The sequence below is a fragment of the Chroicocephalus ridibundus genome, chromosome Z (genome assembly GCF_963924245.1).
Source record: "Chroicocephalus ridibundus chromosome Z, bChrRid1.1, whole genome shotgun sequence".
Classification (NCBI taxonomy): domain Eukaryota; kingdom Metazoa; phylum Chordata; class Aves; order Charadriiformes; family Laridae; genus Chroicocephalus; species Chroicocephalus ridibundus.
This window is the reverse complement of record NC_086316.1, coordinates 56,658,424-56,682,412: the sequence shown is the minus strand read 5'-3', so window position 1 is coordinate 56,682,412 and position 23,989 is coordinate 56,658,424. Positions and strand designations below refer to the sequence as shown.

The 23,989-nt window shown below is 38.7% G+C and overlaps 1 protein-coding gene across 6 annotated transcripts in view; it reads right to left on the bottom strand.

The window, feature by feature from the left end:
* The window catches only part of RFX3 (regulatory factor X3), a 140,380-nt gene extending 119,329 nt beyond the window's left edge, over window positions 1-21,051 (bottom strand). For 2 of the 6 annotated variants that reach the window (XM_063320041.1, XM_063320043.1), the window contains exon 1: window positions 20,180-20,403. In XM_063320041.1, the coding sequence (XP_063176111.1) occupies window positions 20,180-20,309 (130 nt within the window). In that variant the 5' untranslated portion in view covers window positions 20,310-20,403. Of the gene's footprint in view, window positions 1-20,179; window positions 20,406-20,608 lie in introns of those variants that run through there. The other 4 variants (XM_063320044.1, XM_063320042.1, XM_063320039.1 and 1 more) reach the window with 4 other exon arrangements.
* Window positions 21,052-23,989: the final 2,938 nt, after the last annotated feature.

The window sequence follows — 23,989 nt, the reverse complement described above, 5'->3', positions numbered from 1 at the left end:
TGTGCTGTAAAACTACATACTGGTTTGCAACTAAAAACCAAGTATTTATTTTCTGAACTCGTTTTTACAGTCAACATTTTGATAGAACTTGTTAAGTGCTTCTGTGTTTTTCAAGAATTTATTAGAGACAGGAAGGACTTTGACAAAGAGAGCAGAGATCCAAAGCTATGTCCCGCTACCTTTTTTCCTTAAATGACCTTTCATAAGTATGATATTCCCTTCAATGTCACTGAAGCAAATGAAGCTTGCAGGCATCAATGTTTTGTTTACACAAAACAGAATAGGGCCTTGATTTATTAATTCTAATGAGACACGCTTGTTGTCTTCATTGACAGCTCAATAAAAGAAGTTTGACCAGAACCTGGCCAAAATGAGCTTAAGGCCTAGTCTAGCATTCCTCTTATCCTTTATTGTAGAAGATATCTCACCTGCAGGACTGGCCATTTAAGGAAGCTGTGCAAGCTGTATGTTCCCTCAGTAAGTAGCAAATTAGCTCTAGGAGACAGTTACACATTACCAAGCTGATTTAAGAAGTTAATGTTGTCTCCTATAACTCTAGAACCCCTATTCTTAGGATATAATTCACTACCACCACAATTTTACCAGAGAAAATGCACACAGAACTGCTATGAAAGGTGGTTTCTGCCTTCAGGAGCAATGCATGGGGGTAAGGATCCTGCAGAAAGTCTTTTCCAGTAGCTTCTTCTAGATGTCAAATCACTTAACGTAGATGGCCTATATTTGGTTCTACATACTCTCTCTATACATAAATAAAAGATATATACACATAGACACTGTCACTCTGCATACATATAAACTGTATTTGCAAATATATAAACATACAGATATCTATACATACAGAACAGCTGCTTCATTCTTATATAATACACATATATGCCACTTAGTTTGGATGGCTGGATGTATATTGTTAGCCATTTCACATTTTTGAAGATTTTCCCATTATACTGTTTTCATTTCATTGTATATTTAAAAAAAAATTTAAAAATTTCATACACAGTTCCTCTCACCCATAAGCAGTTTCAGAAGATTAAAGTTCTCAGCAATGCTGAGAATAAGATACAGGGAAAAAAAGTTATTTGCCTGTATGTATTTAAATACATACATATTTTATGATACTTAAAATCCAACTACTTCAATACTAAGTTTTAGTAAATGCAGAAATTCCAATAGTAATTTAAATGTGGCATAGCCAAGAAACTTCATTACCAGAAACTGGCAATACAAGGCTTTTAGCTGTGACTCAACTAAACTGCCAAATTCCTCTGGAGATACTGTTTAACAATGCATAAATTGCTCACATAATCATCTTCCACATTCAGACTACTGACATCATACCCTCAGATCAGTAAACACACCACTAGCTGAAGCTATAATTTTCTCCCAAACTGCTTTCCTACGAATTTCTTAAGGTGTTTAGCCCTAAAGTCAATGATTGAGAAACTGTTGTTCCTGTATCCCCAACACTCCCACAGCTAATACAGAAGCAACATTAAGGAGAAGTGGAAGCCAAAGAAAAGAGCAAAGGCAGGATAAGTAACTGTAAAAGGCCAAGTACCTGAGAGAGTGATCAGGAGAAGAGATGTAAAGTATATATAGAGGAACAGCCATTAGCTGAGACACAAATGAAAGCTAGTAGTGAATAGCTGGAATTAATGCATATAAATTAAGGGTTCTCAGCTTTCTGAAAATCTCACCTTTCCTGCTTTAAAGCTAAAAAGAAGCAAAAACGCTTTTAAAGACACTGTCCATATACCCTCAGAATGATTGTAAAACTGGTGCCATGTACACAAGAAAAAAGCAGATACATTCACGGCACAAGTTTGATTACCCCTAATATAGAGAAATTTCACTTAAAAATAAACAAGACTAGATACGTTTCAGTAAATTGTTTATAATGCTTACTGAGACATAATACATTCTTAATATCTTAATTTATAAAAACTACATTATTTTGTTCAATCATATCATTTACCACTTGCAATAGTATTAAAATTTTCAGGACCACCAGAGCTACAAATTTCATATTCAGAAATATCAGACTTCGGAGTACATAAGACTAAGTGCTACAGGAACAGTGACCACAGAGAAATCAAAACTATGCTCTTTTCACTTTGTATATACATGGGGCTGTAAAAATAATGTATTTGTATCTGTTACTAAAAACTTTGGCAAAATTTAAGTTACAACAGTTTTTCAATATTATAATAAATTATATGAAAGGAGAGAGTATTCTCTTCACATCTCCAAACATAAAAGGGTGGCCTTAAATAAGACTTGTATATTCTATAAATGATCAATAACAAAGAAAGCTAATTTTAATTTGCTATAGTTCCACTGAAAACTTGAATTTGTTATTAGTGAAAGTCATAGTCTAAGTTATCAACGTAATAATGTTATTAAAATAATATACTCTGATATGAAACAAAAATGATGACTGTAAATGATAGGAAAAAATCTTTATACCTCTGTGTATGGATAATGCACTCAAATATAAAAACATAGATTAAAATTTATCACATATAAGGGATATAAAAGATTATGAACATGTATATGACTATATGAATATAAAGGATTGGGAGAATCTAGAACAGCTCTTAAAGAAACCTGGATCTCTAAACACACATAACTTCTCATCCCATTATAGAAGAGTTCCAAACTGAAACACAATCACCCAGTTTGAACATTTCAAATCCTAAAGCTCATTTTTTCCTGAACTAAGCAAAACTGAGCTAGTACCTTAAAGCTGACCAATACGGTTAGGCTTACTTAAATATTTGAAAACTAATGTGAATGAACTGCTCAAAACTTTGACCAAGGAACAACTATGTGTGGAAAGAAGTGTAGAAAATTATGGCAGTAAACAATATAATAATCGATGATACCTTGTAATTAGTCACATAACTTTTTCAAAAGTTAGCCTCTAATTGCCTTGGAGGATTGCACGTACATTTTCCAGGACAGATTCTGAAAAACCCAAGCAAGCACCAGCAGTTCCTCAGTCAGCCCTACCAGGTGTGGGAGCTTGCCTTTGTCATTTTACAAAGGTGGCAGGTATCAATAGGCTCTGCAGAAAATCTTGTCAAGGTGTCAAGTGGGCACATTTTTGTAAGTTCAAAGTGATTAAAAAAACCCAACAAAACCCAAGAAAAATACCACCCACAAAAAAAAAAAAAAAAACCACCACCAACAAACCAAACCAAAACTAAAAAAACGCACCACAAAAACCCCAAATAACTCAAGATCTTACTCTAAGATATCCTCAGGGCTTCCCACTCCTCAATATGACTTTTTTTCCCACCAAAGTCTGGAGATTTACCTATTCTCAGGTTGCTAGTAAAAGAAAGATTCTGAACTTCTCACTACATGTTCTTTTCAATTACATAAAATTGGCTAGAAGAATGTTCCTCAGAATATATTTTTTAAGTGTCAATTTTGCATACGGTAACTTGAAGCAGGCTAAAGCACCCTCAGAGAAAGCTAGTGATTAGCAAATAAGAAAGCAAAGTGGCTGCTGGCAAAGAATCATGCAGTTCCTGGAAGCGGAGATCAGTACCTGTAGGCCACCCCTATAACCGAGACGGATATATATGTCAGCAATGTGTGATGCTTAGCAGCCATGTCACACCCCACTATCTCAGGTAAACTGTTAAATATTAAACCACATGCAAGCCAGGCATCCAAAAGGAACAACAAAAAAAAAAAACCCACAACCAACAGTGAATACTGAACTGCAGAGCTTAGTTACTAAAAACGATTGCCAAAAATTAGTGAAAATATAATTATAATTACAAAATATACATAAACAGGTGTCACTGCCATCAACAATAATATAAATAAGGCAGCAAAAAAAGGATCAAACCATAAACTGCAAGGGAAGAAAAAAATGCTGACATAAAGGAATATTCAAAGAGTAGTATATACTTTAATTTCATGTCTAGGAAAAAAGAAAGAAAAAGAAAGAAAACTTTCAAACAAGTATTCACAGAGAAACTACAAAGTTGGGTACACATTTAGAAAAAGCTACTGTATTTTAAAATACTGCTTTATGTCCCCAAAATATCTTTCATCCTCATGGTCTGAATTTTAAGTATCTCCTTAAAAATCTACTGCTTTGCTTTGTATCCATACATTAAAAAGTACAGTAATTGTAAAATTAAATTATGTTTTCCTAATACTGTATTGAAGTTTGCTCAGAAGGAAATCAATCTCATTCTCCTTTGGAAAAAAAAAAAATGAAAAAAAAACAAAGACAGATGGCAGCTGGTGATAAAAGTATCCGTGTCCTTTGCCATCTGAGTATAGTTGTATGAGGCGACTAATATTTCACCGTGTTTACCATGTTCTTTTTTTTTTTTTTTTTAAAGAAATATACATTCAAGTTAAGAGCAAATACAGAGACAGCAATTCTACAGAAACATACAAAAAATGTATGTTGGAAGCAACGACAAAGAAATACTGTCACTGTAATATTATTTTACCGAACAAGCTTGAAATTCAGTTTCACACTGGACAACATTTAAGATATTAATTTTAACATTATTTCCTTCCTCGTGTGACTTTTCCCAGTATCTTCTCTCTCACAAGCACATATTTATTCACAAGACATTGTTATTACCATAAATGTTTCAAAAATAAAGCTTGATTTTGGTGTCTCATGAAATGATAAATATTTTTGATGTAAAAATATACACAAATTCATATACACAGAAATAAACAAAAAACCTCCATAAGCCAAACATGCCAAAAAACTTCCACATGGCTTTTTGTCCACCTTGCAGTAAAAGACACTCAGATCCAAACACTGCGTTTTGTTCTGCTTTTCCAACCTAACTACTCAGCATCTTAAAACATAGTGATTTGAACAAGTCTCAGTTTATATTTCCTGGATAGATAACAATATTTTTCTTTTTCTTCCATGAGTGACTTAAAACCAACCACGTCAACGTTTGTTTTTAGATTACAGGCGTATGTTTATAAACAATATTTAAAATTATTAAATCTTCCTTATATAATCACTACAATTGTCTCAGAGAAACAGTTCTCTAAGCTCTTAGCTAAGACTGACTCTAGAAAGCATGTGAAAACACGAAATTGTGGAAAACAAACGTGCATAATGGTTCTTATTTGCTAGGATTATCTAGCATGGCTTTTTGCACTCAAAAGAAAACCCACTGAGATAGAAAAAGTAAGATATAGAGTGTAAAACCCAAATGAAGTAATGAATACTGAACAACATAGGCACAAAGAAATAAAAAAAAAATTATTAGGGAAATTCATTAATTATAAAAATCATAGAATCTTCATGGATGGAAAGGACCTTTGAGAACATAGAGTCCAACCATACACACACACACAAAAAAACCCCTACAATCTCTGCCACTAGAGTATGCCCTGAAGTGCCACATCTAGACGTTTCTTAAATACCTCTAGGGATGGTGACTCAACCACCTCCCTGGGCAGGCTGTTCCAGTGCCTGACCACTCTTTCAGTAAAGTAATTCTTCCTAATATCCAATCTAAACCTCCCCTGCCGCAGCTTCAGACCATTTCCTCTGGTCCTGTCATTATTCACCTGGGAGAAGAGGCCAACACCCCCCTCTCTCCAGCCTCCTTTCAGGTAGTTGTAGAGGGCAAGGAGGTCTCCCCTCAGCCTCCTCTTCTCCAAGCTAAACATGCCCAGCTCCCTCAGCCTCTCCTCATATGACCTGGTCTCCAGACCCCTCACCAGCCTGGGAGCTCTCCTCTGGACACGCTCCAGCACCTCAACGTCCCTCTTGTACAGAGGGGCCCAGAACTGAACACGGTACTCGAGGTGAGGCCTCACCAGTGCCAAGTACAGAGGCACCATCACTTCCCTACTCCTGCTGGCCACGCTATTCCTGAGACAAGCCAGAATGCTGCTGGCCTTCTTGGCCACCTGGGCACACTGCTGGCTCGTGTTAAGCTGGCCGTCCACCAGCACCCCCAGGTCCTTTTCTGCCGGGCAGCTTTCCAGCCACTCTGCCCTAAGCCTGTAGCGCTGCTTGGGGTTGTTGTGACCGAAATGCAGGACCTGGCACTTGGCCTTATCAAACCTCATACCGTTGGCCTTGGCCCATCGATCCAGCCTGTCCAGGTCCCTCTGTAGAGCCTTCCCACCCTCAAGCAGATCAACACTCCCACCTAGCTTGGTGTCATCTGCAAACTTACTGAGGGTGCACTCACTCCCCTCATCCAGATCATCGATAAAGATATTGAACAAAACTGGCCCCAAAACTGAGCCCTAAGGGACACCACTGGTGACCGGCCGCCAAGAGGATTTCACCCCATTAATCACAACTCTCTGGGCACGGCCATCCAGCCAGTTTTTAACCCAGCGAAGAGCACACGTGTCTATGCCATGATTCGCCAGCTTCTCCAGGAGAATGCTGTGGGGGACGGTGTCAAAGGCCTCACCAAAGTCCAGACAGACAACGTGCACAGCCTTCCCCGCATCCAGAAGGTGGGTGACATGGTCATAGAAAGAGATCAGGTTGGTTAAGCAGGACTTCCCCTTCCTAAACCCATGCTGGCTGGCCCTGATTCCGTGGCTGCCCTGCACTTGCCGTGAGAGCTCACTCAAGATGATCCTCTCCATCATCTTTCCTGGTACCGAGGTCAGGCTGACAGCCCTGTAGTTCCCTGGATCCTCCTTCCGACCCTTCTTGTAGATGGGCATCATATTAGCCACCCTCCAGTCATCTGGTACCTGCCCTGTTGACCAAGATTGTTGATAAATGATGGAGAGAGGCTTGGTGAGCTCTCCCACCAGCTCCCCGAGTACTCTTGGGTGAATCCCATCCGGCCCCATGGACTTATGTGCATCTGGGTGCAGAAGCAGATCATTGACTACTTCCTCCTGGATTATGGGTGGGTTGTACTGCTCTCCATCCTTATCTTCCAGCACAGGAGGCTGAACACCCTGGGGATAGCTGGTGTGACTACTGAAGACGGAGGCAAAGAAGGCATTAAGCATCTCAGCCTTCTCCTCATCCTTGGTTGCAAAACCAAAACAATGTCATTAATCAAGCTAGTACTGTACAACAGTGAATAGCTAACAAATCTGTGTTTACAGCACTTGTACTTATAATACAAATGGAATATCAAGAATTCCACAATTGGATCCAAATCCCATGTTTGTTTGTTTGTTTTCTGGCCGCTAAGGTTATAGAACATTCCTAAGAGAAATTTTCATATTATCTGACAAAAAGCTTGATGCTCAGATAATATAAATGCTACTACTTTCAAAAGTTGGTTTTATGAAAGGTAATATTAACTAATTTTTATTATTGTTTAATAAGATCTGTTTTATTAGGCTCTGTCCTACTGCACATAGAGAGAATCTGAAAACTATTCAAATATAAAGAACATTCAGTGACAATATTTATTAAAAGTACATGTCATGAACAGCAGATATTGAATTTGAATTCTAAGTTTTAAAATAAAGACATAAGACCATGTAACTTACATCATTTCATTGTTAATCATAATAGCCAAGAAACAGTAAAATAACATTATCAAATAGATATCGTTAGCTATCTCATGCGTAACATGGGAACATAAAAAATCTAAACTATGACACATAAAATACCAACACTGAATACTACTTATCTAACTTTTGAGATATGCTACAGATTATTTGATTTGTTTTTCTTATTGAAGCCCTTTGTTTTGCTCAGCGAGATTTACATCACTTCAATTTTCTTGGTATTCATTTAAATTACTGACTTGCATAAGTCAGAGATGTAACCTTACTTCACATGACAGTCTTAAAGACAAGCACAGTAGAATAGATGTACTTGATATATTATGGTGTTAGACCTTTTAGGACGTTTCAAGTTTCACTATGCATTCAAGTTATCTAGTTCAACCAGAAAAAGGATTTTTTCCCAAGAAAAAATGCACTGCAAACACTTACTTCTCTCTTCCACTGAAATACTGAAATTCTGAAATTTGAGGGAGGCAAGTTTAACAACTTACAAATAAAGTCAAAATGCAGATTCTGAATAATGTATTTGCTTGCTTATGCCTTAATCATTGAATTCGATTCAGCTAACAATGAAACATCTGCATTTAAATAAAGGGATTGCTTTCTACTACTGCCTTGATTATCGAGACTATATTTATCTCAATTAGTAATGTGTCCCTATGTCTTTGCTTATCCCTCAAGCAGTGTTGAACAAGAGTAAGAATACATTAATTCTGCTGTGGACTTCAGCGTCTCTGTGCCCCACAATGATTAAACCCCAGCCAAAACAAACAAACGCAAAAAACCCAAATAAAACCACTTCAATCAATAGAAGCATTGATTCCAAAACTACCAATAGTAGTCACTGCCATACACGATTCCTTAGACCATTGCTCTTCACCTCCATCATTGCTATTCATTTTACATTTGCAGCTATATGATAAAGCAAACATTTTTCCTAAACAAACATCTCTTTACAGACACTCAGAAATGATCGCCCTCACTTCCCAAATCCTTTTTTGGACACAATGTAGTTCTTATTGAAATTAACAGGAATACAGATGAGTTATAGGAGAATATTTTAGATATCCTCATCACAAAAAAAACCTCTTCAGATTCCTAGCAATCAAATTTGTTGAATAACTCTTACAAATCCCCAGGCCGTTAGTCATATATAGAAAATTTCATCAACACCCTTGAACTGGTCTCAACAAAGCAAGGAAACTCTGCAATTTATTTTAAAATTTTAAATAATTTCCACTTAAAAATTCTTCTGGTTTTCCTCTTTTTCTTTATTTTCCTCTTTCACTGCAGTAAAAGGATTAAGAACTGCAGATTAAGACCCTAAAAAATACACACAAATAAAATTCCACAGAAATCAACAACTGGGGTTTGGTTTTGCCATGTATTCAACCAACGTCTTTCCTTCTTGTTTTTTTAAATCCCTTTGTTCATAGTTGCCTTTTCCTGAAGACACCTAACAAATCTGTTTTCCTTCTATTGCAGTTTTCTCTACTGATAGTATTTTTGCCTCTGCAGGGCTCCTGCGAAAATTCTCAAGGTTCCATTGTAAAATATTTTATAAGTAAATGCATGAAATCCAGTCTATGTCCAGTCCAAAATTTGTGAAATCCAAAGAATACAGAGTTGGACCAAAGTAACGTAACTGTAGCAATGCACTGAAGGAAAAAGGAACACAAGAGTTCTCTGTTGTTAGGGAGAATACCTCTTGGGCACCCAAATTATGTCTTCGTCATATATATCAAGACAACTGTTTTGTGACTTTAGCTCTAGATACTATCCCTCCTCTTTTACTTCTGGAGATGAAGATTCAATTGCAGTCCTAAGAAATGGAACTGGTCAACAAGAAAAAGACGACAAACTAGATCACAGTCTAGGAACTTCTGCTGTAGAGCAAGAATCACAAGTAAAACCATAGTATAGCTCAGGCTGCCAGGGATTTCAGGAGCTCTCAAGTCCAACTTCCTTCCCAAAGCAGCCACAGACTTGACATCAGACCAGCTCCTCAGGGCCTGAAAACTTCCAAGGACAGAGATGGCAAAACCTAGCTTGGCCCCATTTCCGTCATGGGGAAATGATTTTCCTTATCTCCAGTCTAAACCTCTCATTTCAACTTATGAACACTGCCTCTCATCCTTCCACCACGCATTGCTGTGAAAAGCCTGGCTCCAACTTCTTGATGACCTCCTTGCAGGTATTAGGAAACGCTGCTGTTAGGACCTCTAAAACTATCTCTTCTCTAGACTGAACAAGCCCAGGTCCCTCAGTGCCTCCTAGCAGACGTATCTGCCCCAGCTCCTGACTGTTTTAGTGGCCCTCTGCTGAACTTACTCCAGTTTACCAATGTCTTTCCCATAATGGCGGGTCGGTGACGGCAAAACTAGACATAGACATAGCTATTGCCTAACAAGTGCAGAGAAGGGTAACAGAATAATTTTCCTCAATTTCCTGCCTATACCCTGTTCACATAGCCCAAGGGACACTGTCGATCTTCCCTACTACCAAGGCACACTGCTGGCTCATGTTCGGCTCACTGCCCATCGAGACCCCAGGTCCTCCTCCACAGCACTGCTTCCCAATCACTCTGTGCCTAGCCCGTGGGCTCTGTGAAGACCTAGACAGCTGCACAGGACTGGTATTCCTCTCCCTTTTGGCCAGTATAATACCGTAGCAGTAGCTTAAAAGAGAATCTTTTTTTCAGTGATCACTTTTGCACTAGATTTCACCAAGTAGCACAAAAATACCATGTTCATAGCAGATATCTATACATTTGTTCAAGAAAAGATGCACTTTCTGACACTGTGAAGGACAGTTAACAGGCTATTTGAGAAAATACACTTAATGTGACATGGTAACAGTCAGTGATGTGAAAACCACCAGTTTTACCCATTGCCATAACACAAGTAACTCCATTTGACAAGGTTAGACCACCTACGTTAAAAAATGATGCCCTGCTAGATGATTCTTACTCCTATGAAATTATCTGCCACATTTCTTTCGTTCTTTGAGGAAAAAAAAAAAATAAATCAAAAAACAGGACCCCATATAGTACTGAGTGCCCTAGGCATCTTCCGTTCCTTTGGTTTTATGGCAAACTTAATTATTTCCATACTAGCAGGTTAAACGCTGTAACTAGAGTATGTAAAAAGCTTTTGAAACAGTACATGAAAGACTGAAGTACTTCATGTAGAATAAACATATATTTAAAAAACAAAATATAAATATATATTAGTGGGAGTTCAGAAGCATACCTATAAAATAAAGTTACAATTGTGACCAGGCAGCTTGGTTTATGGAGATAACATGGCTAATTTTATTAGAGGATTTAACATACTATCAATCAAGATCTCAGTCCCCACTATTAACACCCAATTACATCTTCAAGCCATTTCTAATGGCCAAACACTACTATGTTGCCCTTCCTATAAAACAAACTTTGGAACGAGTACTTTAGCATTTCTGATCAAGACTTCACCACAACCACCACCTTCCTTTATCATAGATGACCAAAACATAACTTCCAATTTCCTATCTTCCCGATACACCTGTTTTTCTGCCTTGGACATTATACCTTTTCCCATATTATAAAATGTAGGAAGAAAATCTTGCACTTTATTAAAAACATTATTTTCAGTACACTACTGGCTCCAGTGAGTTATTTTCAGTGAACTGCTGGCTCCAGGTTAACATTATTTCAGTAGGTTACAGACAGTGAGCCTGTTGATGTTGAGCTTTCAAGAAATTCAGCTGTATCTGAAGAGTAACCATCCTTGGATGATAACATATAACCAACACCACAACTATGCTGACACAAGAACTTTTGAATACCCCAAACTTATGACTGTGCTGAGGACATAAACCAGTCAGAGCTACTGAGATTTACAGAACTGAGCTGTTCCAAGTCCCAACCATACGACGTAGTATGTCATCCTGAAATCAACCAGTGGGAAACCTTAAAAAGCAGTCTTCCACATGCAAATTAATCCTAAACTTCCCTTTATCTCAGTTGCCTGAAATATGTTTGTGATACACAACTTGTGACGAGGCCACATGAAGAATGTATCTTCATTAGGTCATGAAAGTTGTTCACTGCACTGAAGTCATGATTCTGTGTCTAGCTCTTCCCTCAAGTCAAGAAATGACAGTTTCTTCAGAATTCAATCAGGAGAAATACACACTTAAGTAAGAACAGTAAAGATACTGAACACTTTCAAGCCCCATTAAAGACAGGAAACTTGACTCAGTGGCTCATATCAGGATCATGGCAGGTAATTTTAGTCTCTGAAATTTAAATGTTAGTAAGACCTGCTGCCCCAAACAACTATTGATATAAGGTGGTAACTGAAATCTGAATATCCCAGGCTGCACAAGTTCATACGGTTATACTGTTTGACTACTGACCATCCGGATGACCCGAAACAGCAGCATTAAAACACCCACAGCAAATAAGTGCAACTGAACCAGCATACAAACATAACCTTTACAATACCGGGAGAAGCTCTGTTCCATAAACCAGAGTCACTACTTGCATGATAAATTACGCTATTGCTTTGTAGGACCACTTCTAATTCTCAGTCTATTGCAAATAAATGTTCCCTTCATTTGACATAAGTTTGCTACTGAAGTGTACTTCAGTCACAAAACCCTAATTCTGTGAACCACCCTGAGGTTTGGAAAACCCTAAGCCTCTCTCACCTCCACATAACTACAGACCCCGTGCACTAAAACCTCTACAAATTTACCTGCCCACTATTGTTCCCTGAAATACCCCATCAGCACTATGCTCCTTACAGTAGTAGAAAGGAGTTGCAGAGAGTTGGAGAAAAACAGAGCAACTCCGGACAACCTTCAGTCAGAAAGCACCTGGAAAGAGACAATACCATGGAGAGTTGTGCATTCATCTTAGCTCATTGACACTTTCCTCACTTCAAAACCTAAAGCACAAAAAGACTTCCACAAAACAAGGGAATGGAGACATATTTCTTGCTATATATATATACACTTCCGTTCTAAAGCTAAGCAAGTTCCACTGCCTAAAAAAACCGTAAGGATGGTATAGCTCACAGAAGGACTTCCATGCCTTTCAGAAAGTCCAAAGAATAACCTTCCTAGAAGTCAGCAGGAATTGCTATTACTATTACACAGAATCAACTCTGAGGTGTTAAAAACATACTGGATTTTACATTTTTCCATTTACTAAATCTGATAGAAAACAATAAAATGAATGCAAGAGTTATTTGTCATCTCATGCAAATTGCAACTCAGTTGAAGTGATTTAACACAGAGTGGAACAAATAAAATAGGAGTGAACTACACACCAAGCAGAAACCTGCATGTTGCCGTGACCTTAGCTACCACATGGTCAACAGATGAGAATATCAATTTCACCTCATGGCTAAGGGTTAATTTGATCAGTCAGCTACTAGGCTGGTAGTTCAACTGCTTCTCACTAGCGAAGGCTAATATAACTTTGAATACAGCCAGACCTTTTCTGCAGAAGTAATCTAGATAGTGTTCATAAATCATATGTTAATTTTATAAATGGCTTTAATGGTCTGTAGAGTTATAGATACTTAGTTAAATATTGACTTTCTGTAACTTTACTAACCATAAAATGTGTATGATCTGATAATTAAATTATTTTAGATTTTTTAATCATAAATTGAGTAAATTTATTTTTTAAATGGTGATTATAGAACAACTCTATTCCTAAAAAACACTTTGACAAGTAAGCATGAGTTTTTAATTAAGGCAAGTAGTTTTAAGGCAAGTTTGTTTTTTTTCTTTACTGTATCTTTCCAAATTCTCCAAGAGACCTAAAGCAATTAACATTGAATCCCTATAATTAACATGGTATGTAAAAACTTAACTAGTATTTCTAGCATATAATCCTTTGTGTACAGCCACATGTGCTTCCACATGTGAAGTAGGAAATATTCTTCGGTCACTAAATCTGTAACTCTATTGTCTCTCCTGCTTATATCAAGCTACAGAACAACAAAGAGGTAAGGATCAGCATGCATCTTATTGGAAAAAAAGCAGTTAGGGCTCTAGATGGAGAATTCTGAAAGTTTTCTGCAACAGTTAAAGGTGAATCTTCACATTTACGAGACATTTAACATAAAACAGAAATCCTGATCCTCACCACTCCTTCAAATGGCAAAAGAACTACAATTGTTTTCTTATTTTTGTTTTCATTTACCTGTAATGAGTAGACTTAGTACTCCTTAGTAAATACTAGTTACTTTTTCTAGTTCAACTGATCTAAGACTTGCATTGTCAAATTGCACTCTCAGCTGTTCACAGTGCAGAACGCTACCCAGAGATAAGGAAGAAAAAGCTCAGGTAATAGCATCTCATTTTGTTTAGACAAGGCTACACAGACCAACAGCAAGTTCTGTAAATGCTCTGTGGATAATGTGTAACCGGTCACACCGAAAGACATCAGCTCAGATTCACAAGCCCGGTCACCTAATCCACTAGCAAGTAAACCCTTCAGATAGCCTACAAACATCCAGTATCATTGGCAGACTGCTTTCCCTTTTCCACCCTGGATTAGGTACATTTGCAGGGGGAGAAAAAATCAGACCACAGGCACTTCAGAAACAATGTACAATACATCACCTGAAAATTCAGCAGACATGAACTAACTCATTGGAGCTAAAAATGCACTTACATATTTTCGAATTTTACCTCCACAGAAGCATAATGAATAGCTTCCTATAATCCTAAATAACTGTGTTGTAAGTAGTTCTGGATCAGAATCCTATTACAGTTTTTCAATTCTTTGTAAGGGAAGTGTAGTTAACAACACAGAAAAAGAAGTAATCGGACAAGAAAACAGAACACCTTAACTGCAGTAGAATAAACTGACTCAATGGCACTTACAAACTGACACACCACACCTTTTAACAGGTTTGCTTGTTTCTATTTCTACTTTGCAACGTTGCATGATTTAACTACACCGAGTTTTAGTGTTTAGAAAACATCCCAGAGGCAGTATGTAAGAGAAAACACAGACTAATTATTAGGAGGTAATAAAACAGAAAAGAGAACCCATTTACTTGGTAGATAAACAGTAAACACAGCTTTGAGTCATTAGTTGTAATGGCAGCATCCAAAGCCTGAACAAAATCCAAAGAGATGGTTCTTGCCTTAAAGACCTTATAAACTTATTTGAAATGAGACTTCAATAAGAAGAAAATGAAAGAATTAAAGAAATTGTTTACTCAGAGGAGGTCTAAGAAGCTGAGATATACTCAATGTACTGGATGCATGGGTGGACAAAATGACCTTTAAAAATAGTGCTAGATATTTTTTTCCTCTCATTAAAGAATGAACACGTCACAAATGTTACAATTACACTCAAATTTAGTTATTAATACACAATCTTTGGTGTTCCCATAGCATTGTTATGGATGTCATGTAAGAATTTAACCAAGACAGGTTAGAAATAAGCCAAGAATTTACAGAGGAAGTCTGAATTGCTAGAATTTAAACTTCCAATCATCATTAAAATTTGTATTGTAAAACAGTAAGTTCCTTTATTAAATACATCTTACAATATAGTCCAACCACCACCTCTTTATTTTGGGCTACTAAATCTGAAGTTAGGGGACCAAAGACTTACCATAGTGGAACAGGAAAAACAACTAAACACAGTGTGCAAAACCAAGCAATTTAAGGTGTACTATCCCAGCTCCAGTCTGCACCTTTGCGTATGCTTCCAAAGGGAAATTATACTGAAGTAGACATCATTATCCATCCACACGCACAAAAAAGCATTGCCTAATTAATCTCACAGTGTATGGAAAAAACATAGATACCATTAAACTAAAAGAAGTTACAACAATGAAATTCTAATCTGTCGGGTTCATATATACACATAGAGAAACTTTTGAAATGAAACACAGTGGTACTCACAAATATATAGAGGATACTAATTTCACAGTGGTGGTTTTTTTGTTTTGGGGAGCATTGGGATTTTTTTGGGGTTGGGGAGGGAAGTGTCTTTCTCGAAACTAATGATTGATGGAGAAAGGTATCTATCCTAATCAACTAAAGCTCCTGTCTCTCTTGCAATTCACAAGCAAGCAGGTAAGTTTCAACCTCAGTTTCATCCAGGAAGAGTTTCATCGAGAAAGAAAAATATCTATATACAGCAATACATGTTTTAAGAAGAACTCAGCTATAAATGAACAATTTACATAAAATAGAAATATAGACTTACAAACAAAAAATGTAACATACAAGAAACATCACTCCAAAATGCATGCATGTATCAGGTAAGTTCATCTATTTTTTTAGATGAGCAATAATTTACTTACATTAAGTATAAACTCTTTCAGCTATATGCTATCCAGATATAATTTACATATATCTATTTGGTCTCTTTCAATGAACAGAAACTGTATTTTAAGTGTGTGTATGTGTGTATACACACATAGACGTACTCAGATACAGACTAGACAATTTGTTCCATGATTTTTAGCATAATATTACCAAAATACTAAGTGTGCTATACTGCAATGCACAGAAAAAAGTAGAAAACTTTCAGCAAGATTTATTTAAATCCCATATACACTATCAGTGTACTTCAATGAAAAAATTTTTAGGATTTCCTATCCTTTTTGTATTTCAAATAGCATAGCACCCTCTGGTGCACCTACTAGAAAGAAAATAACTAAGAATAAACAGCAGTCATTGTTATAAAAAAGACAATGTTAAAAAAAAAAATAAAAGGAAAAAAGAAACCCTTAGAAACAAAAAATGCCCAGGAATCATTAGAAATTAAATTTCAATTTCATGCTTTCATATTAAAATCTAATTGAGAAAAATTATAACTATTAAAATAATAAAAGAAAAAGAAAGAAAACTGCAGGTGTGCTACTACAGAAGAGTTCCAGAAAAAAAAGACGGGAGAAGTCTGAAAATAACACTGTTTTCTTAATGATAGGTCATTTTTATTAAAAAAATATTCTTAAGTGAAATATCCTTTAAGAAAAAAAAGTAAAGTAATTCAGTGAAACGAAATGTTACATGAAGCAATATATCTGCTCTTGGTCTTGCAAGAATGAAAATGAGTAGGGCTACAGCTATCCACACAGTCATAAACTGATAAATTTCACACCTCCTTTTAAAGTCCAACGAGAAAAGAATTAAATAATAACATGATTGTACTATATGGAACACTTCAAACTCTGATATGACATGTTAATTATTAAAAACCACCTAGTCACTGGGAAAATAATTTCTTACAAAAGTACATTTTGCTAATCACAAAAGGACAGATCACCACCTGCTTCAGTCAGCTTTTGTAAACCTCTGGAAGTCTCAACACAATGCACAAGAAATGAAAGTGACACCTGTTTAAATCAGCCATCTGTCCTTAACAAACTAGATTTGGACAAATCAGTACATGTACTGCTCTTTAAGTTTCCAAAATACAGGTATACGTAGCATGTGTGAGAAAAGAGAAGTGTTGTTACGATTGACAACCAACTTTACTAGAAATACGTAAATAATAAAGTTGTGGCTAACAGAAAAACATAATCTTTAACATTAGCGTATTCATTTTAAAAGCCTCATTAATTTTTCAGCCCTCCTTCTTAGTAAAAAAATAAGTAGATTCATTCATAATTTTAAAACATACCGCTTTTGGTATTCTCATACACTCATTTGACAAAGAGTTTGATTTTGTAACGGAATTCCATACAAGGACGCTACAGTACCATTGAAAGTTTATTTTTCATTCGGTCTGTATTTGCGATGCATTCACAACACATTGTTTCAACTGAAAATAATTTTTTAAAAGGACTTTAAGAGTCATACATCTTATATTTTTAGAAGCCTATTCATTATTTAAGTATCCCCCATGACGATGCCTGCAGCTGGTAAGCTTTTGGAGACTGCAGGTAAAAATTCAACTAATACGGAATATTTTAAGAGGGAAGGAAGCCTTTCATAAGAGGACATAGTAATGCATGAAAGCCAGAAACACCAGCTAGAACACCAAAAGGAACCACAGTGATAAAAGACTATTGCCTTTTAGACACTTGCTTACATTTCAAGATAAGAAGAGAGGAAAACAGTAACAGCATTCCCTCTCAATTTAAAGTTTAGTAAATGAAAAGAAACAGCAACATTCATTTCTGTAGACAGTTTCATGATTAACAAACCACTGTATCAGGCAGGAACAAGAAATGGGATAGCACTAACAAAGCCAAACCTAATTATCAAATAAAGCACCCTGACTTTAAACTCTTTAACAGCACTGTACCTTTGATTCCCATTTCATTTACCTAAGCTACATTACTGAAAGGCTAGCATAATGTAGGTTAACTCACTAACAACACAACAGAGCATATGATCCAGATAGGCTCATTAGGATATGCTGAAACACAATTAGGTAGTTACACACTCTAAGTCCTGAAAACCAATGAATAAAAAAAAAAAAATAAAAATCACACGCCACCTCATTTTCAAACACTGGTTAGCACCACAAACACCAACTATTTTGACAGCTGCAGGCATTAGAGAATCAGAATACATAATACAGATCTCATCTGTGATCATTACAGTATTTCAGCGAGAATAAGGAGTCAATACTTTTCTCAATGAAGTCCATAATATTAAAAGAGGTCACCATAGCTGCACTATTATTTTCCAAATTGCAGTCATTGCCTAAAGAAAATGTGGCTAATAGTACTAAAAAGGTCTTTGTTTTTAGAAAAAAATATGTACTTTTAATCTGATTTTTAAGAAACATCTGTACATCTCCTCACAGAGTTAAAACAGAAAGTTTGTCTCACAGCCGATGCACGCACCTTCCTTTGCTACCAGGGATCCGAATACGTGTTCTGCAGAGTGATTTCAATGCCCAGGAAGGACTCCATCCCACATAGTACTCTGTCCGGCTCTAAGAAAGCTACTCAAAACCAGCATGGTGCAGAACTGACATATCCTCTTTTCAGCAACAGTAGATGCCAGGAATGATTTCATAACCAATGAATTACATAAACTCCCCAATAAAACTAATAAACAATACATTAAGATTTAAATGTGCCATATAACTGATACAGTATGGTAACTCATACTGAAAATTCTTAATGTCTTTAGAACTTACTTGATAGCAGGACCTACAAAATTAGCACTCAGTGGTTTCATATTGAGTAAAATCATAAAAAGATGACAACATAGCAACCTTTGGTCATTATTCAAAATAATGTATTTTCTAGGTTCATGTTGTCCCATGAAATAGACTTTAAAAAAAAAAAAGATCCACTACACCTTAGCTCAAGAAATATTAATATCAACAACGCACTAACCACTTAGCACGTTTTGTAGTTGATAGCCGCTTGGAAAAATTGCCCGTCACATTCATTGGTAGTTTCAATGTCAGACAAACAAATATATTGTTGCTGAAATTTTAATGAGAAACCCTGCATTTTACACAGGGTTCTACAGATATAAAAACAGAAAGAGTGGATAAACAATTAAAATACAGGTTTTAGAATAAAATCAAGAACACATATTTTCCTAACTATTTTACTAAATACAGCAATAAGGAAATTATGAAGTCATTGCTTCAAAAAGAAAAAAGCTTGCCACAACGACACATGATTTGACAAGTCAAAGAGGAGAGTGCAACTGGATATGGAGGTGTTAAAAGATAATTTCATTGCCATAATAGATGCCAAAAATTCACTTTAACCGAAAGAATTTTAAAAGCATGTAGAGTATGATTTGATGCCACTGTCAACACAAATCTTTAGATCTTCATAATCAATCACAAAAAGGATGAAGAAAACAAGTATTTTGCATTGAAAAAAAATACAAGGCATCCTCATTAATAACACAATTTCTACTACAGCTCCTTGAGAGGTAAAAAGCTGCTTCTTCCCTCTTTCCCAAACATACTCTTGAAATACAGCAGTAGTAAAATGACAAAGACTTTTTTTTTAATACTACTTCGTGTTTTCTCCTTTCTTTGCTGCTCAGCACACAAACTTGCACTCAGTTTCTTGAATTTCCTTCACCATGGAGAGTTTAAGGGAACTGAGATGGATTCTCTCCACATGAACATAACTCACTGTGCATAAACTAGATCTACACATGCACTGTTACACACTACACTGGCAGTATGAAAGCATAATTTAAAAAATAATCCCCTGCAGAAGGAATACAAGAAAAAAACAAACAAAAAAACCCAAAACCTGCTAGTCTGTGAATAGGTGGGGGTATTGAATAAACAAAAAAACACAATACAAAGAAAATACAGCTTGCACGAAAATATGCAGCAACACTAACTAGGAATAAAAGAAAAAAAATAGATGGCTACACAAAGCACAGAAAAGTGACTGACATGATCGACAGCAAGAGAGTATCATTAAAAGATACAGCAAGTTCACAAAAACGTGCAACATTTAGCCGTCGCATCAAATCAGAACAAGGCCGCTCTAAGTGAAAGGGGAAAAACACCCCCTGCTCTCGGTGTGCTACAGGATCCGTCTCCGGCTGCATGCTTCCTCCCACCCCTAGGGATTTTTTTCGGGTTTAAAGTAAGTAACCTTAGACCGCGGCCGGTGCCTCGTTCCCCGATTTCTCGAGCCCCCCCCGCCCGTGCAAAGGAGAGACGGAGTAAGCTGCGTACCCACCGCACCCAGGCGATTGTCCTGGAGGTCCCAGACGCCTGCCGCCGTCCCCACCATCGCCGAGTCTCTCTCTCCCTCCGCACCTCGCTCCGCCGCCGGCCCCCCTCCCCGCCCAACAGACACCCCCATCCCAACCGCCCCCCTACGCAACACGCTCCCCACCCAACCGCGAAGTGCGCCCGGGGGCTGCGGGGCCGGGGGGGGGCGGGGGGGAGATGGAAGGACGGTGGAGATGAACGGAGCGGGGGAGGCAGCAGGGCGACCCAGCGCGCAGCCCAAGGGAGCAGCCCCGGCCCGGATGCTGCGAGGAAGAAGAGGAGGAGAAGGAGGAGGAGGGGGGGGAGGAGGAGGGGGGGGGGGGGGGAAGGCAGCGGCTACGGGAGGGAGAGCGGAGGGAGGGCCGGCGTGCGCCCGGCAAGCGTATTCACCTGGGCTGAGGCGGGCTGTGGTGGCGTTCCCGCTGTCGTTGCTGCTGGAGGTGGCGGTTGTTGTTGTTGTTGTTGTTGTTGTTGTGGGTGACGATGAGGAAGGGGGTGAGGAGCAGCAGCAGGAGGAGGAGGAGGAGGAGCAGGAGCGGAGCGGTTGTTGTTGATGGGTAACAGTCGCCAGGACTACGGTGACTATGGCGCTTGATTCACAAGGCAACGGTTGCTATAACTCACAAAAGGGAGAGCGAGCGAGGGAGGAGGAGGCGGCGGCCCAGCCAGAGAGGCCCGGAAGAGGCGGGGCCTGCCCTAACGGACGGCGCCGGGGCGGAGAGGATTGGGGCGGACACGGCCCCCTCAGCCACACCGGGCACCGCCCCGACTCCTCTCCCGCGCCGGGGCGGCGGGCGCAGGCGGGAGCGGCGGGAGGCGGTGGCGGCGGACAGCGGCGGCGGGGCCCTCGGCGAGGGGCGTGGCCGCGCCGGTGCTGCCTGGGCCGGGCTTGCCGCCGCCTGACGCCACTTCCGGCGGGCGGGGAGGAGGGTTAGTTGCCGGGGGCGGGGGGGGAAGAAATCTGGCCGCCGCGGGGGTCGCGCAGCGCCCAGCAGCGGGAGGGGGGAGCCACCGCCGGCCGGGACGGGCAGGAAGTTAGGCCCGGCGGTGGCGGTGTCCCCCTCCCGCCGCCGCCCCCACGTCTCCTTCCTTCGGAAAATGGCAGCGGGGAGCCAGTGGCGGTGGGGGAGCTGCCCGGCTGCCGCCATTTTAAGGCGGGAGGGACGGCGGCGGCCGGGCCCGCAATACTGTGGGTCCGCGGTGGAGCTGCCCGCCTTGGGCTGCACCTGTGGGGAGGTGCAAGGCCTCGCTGTGGCCGAGTCAAAGTCTTGGGGTGTCCGGTGGCCGCCCTGGGTCCACTTGGACTGGACGCGCCAACGGCCCTCGGCCCCTATGCAGGCGGTGGGGCCGTGGAGGCCGCGGGTGCGGTGGCGACAGGCGGGTGTGAAAACCGGCTGTTCTGCCGGTCTGTGTCTCTGTTCGTGCTAGGGGTGTACTTGGGGTACAGGTGATGTGGAGGTGGTGTTCCAGCTGCATATAATGCCCACATGTCTAGTGGCCCCTACAGTCTGTAGTCCCAGGGCATCCCCATCTGCAGCTCCTCGCTAACCTGCAAAGATCTCTACAGGTCCGTACACAGCTGCTGCTGACTGCATAGCCAGTAATGCTTGTCTTTAATCTATATACAGAATTCCTTCGTGACTGTTCTGTGTACTGGTCTGTATCCTGAAATATTCTGTTACTAACACATGGTTTAACAATCTCAACGTCTTTCTCCTACCTGCCGCTGTAAGCACCTGACATTTGCCTCACATACCCTACAACCACTCCACTGCAGCTGTCGCTACATGAACAGGTTGAAATGACTCCTACATAGCACAGAAGCATTTTCAAAACATGAATAGATTTACTGTGATTCTTAGGGCCCCATGTAACCATCCTAATTGTAACAACTACTTACAAAAAAATACTGAAAAATCTGTAAGTATATAAAAAATAAGTCCGTAGCTGATGGAGTTTTAAGTCTATAACAGAACAATCTTGAATTAATAAAACTGCATTTCTATAGCTGGAGATATGTCTTACTACTTCCCACTGTGGAACCTAATCTCCCTGACATGTAAAACTAGTAACTACTCTGCTGGGATTTTCAACCTCAGTGCATATAAGGGTGTTTTAAGAGCTCACTGTCACTCACTTTTGAGTAGCCTTGTCAATCAGGAGCACTAGGATGAGACAGAACCATAAGTAATCTAATTTAATAACAATAGATCGCAATGCATTTAAGCATTCAATTCATTTGAAGGTAAAAGATAGTTTTATAAGCATCTTTCATTCTATCTATCCAGCAAATTCATGTAGTTTTATTTAGCTAGTAATACATTGAAAAGTTTGAGGATTTGTGTTTTCATTGAATTTTAAATTTCATGTGAACAATGTAAGGGACAAAAAGGGTGGTTGAAGTAGTTTTACCAGAAAATTATTGCCGGAGCAATGTGACTCAATTCCATGGGAAAGCTTTAGCAATATTCATCTCATCCCTGTTGCTAAAGGAAGTGTTGGTCTTAAGTTTTTTTACTTGATAACTGTACTGTGTTTTCTGTGGTGTCAGTTGGCACTTGCATGCATATTTGCTTTGCAAGATGAACAGGGTGAGCTGTGGTAAATGTCATAAAGTTGAAGGATAAAACCACTGGGCTGTTGATTTGCATTCTCAAATCACGGAACTTCATGTGTCTGTCTGTGTGGAAAGAACAAATCAAACCTTATTCAGGCCTTGGCAGAAATTGAAAATATGTACATATATGTAGCACTGTACGTCTTTCCTTGAGCCAGTGTATTTCCAGAATATTTTCGTGTATACCAGCATTTCAGTCTATAAATACATGATCACTTGCTGTGTCAGAAAGGGTAGTAGCTACTTTTGTTACAGGGAGATTATTTAATTACTTCAATGTTTTGATGCTTCCATCTATGAAATTAATTTGCAGAGGTACCGACTTAGATCAGTCAAGGCTTAATGGAAACTGAAGTTCTGTTTTAAATAGTTCCAAATACATTTCTACAAATTTTTATCGCAGAATTTTATCAATTTATCAAAGAACATCTCATCTTGATTTCTGAAGAGATGATCTCTTTTTTTTTAACTTCGCAGTTACTCATTGCAAGATAATTGCAAGACTTGTATTTTATATTTAGATGCAGAACATACCGTATATCTCAAAATAATTGTATGCCTTCTTAATATGGATAAGGAATAAGCAGAATATAATCAAGTTTTTCACCAGTGAACTTAAACAGTGTTTAAACTAAGTTGCTCATGTACTTTGAAACGTATCACTTTTTGTTGTCAGAATCAAAACTTTAACACCTCTGAAAAAGAATTGGTTTCATATGCAGGAATTTATACTGCAGTTTCTTATGTTGAGAATGATAATGTAGGAAAGGCTATTCCTATGAACTGCTTGTTTTTCTGATACTAGATTTGTAACGTTTTCAGGTTTTGATCTTCAACAGAATTATGCTGCCATCCCCAGGACTTTTCCAAAATACAGAATCTTATAGAGTTTCCGTATTTCTTAGAAGGTCATAATTAGCCTGTCTAGTAATCTCATACAACATAGCCCATTTTTTGTTAAGTCTGCTTCATAGGTTATTTGCATTTCCAAATGGTTTTCAGATACAGTCTGTCATTTGTAGCATATCTGAAAAATACCATAAGGCATTCCTATCAGCCATGTTGTGCAGAACACAATATCTATGTATCTTATGAAACGGTATAAATACAATATAAAATACTAAAGTAAAGTGTGTAAGAGCAATCAAACTGAT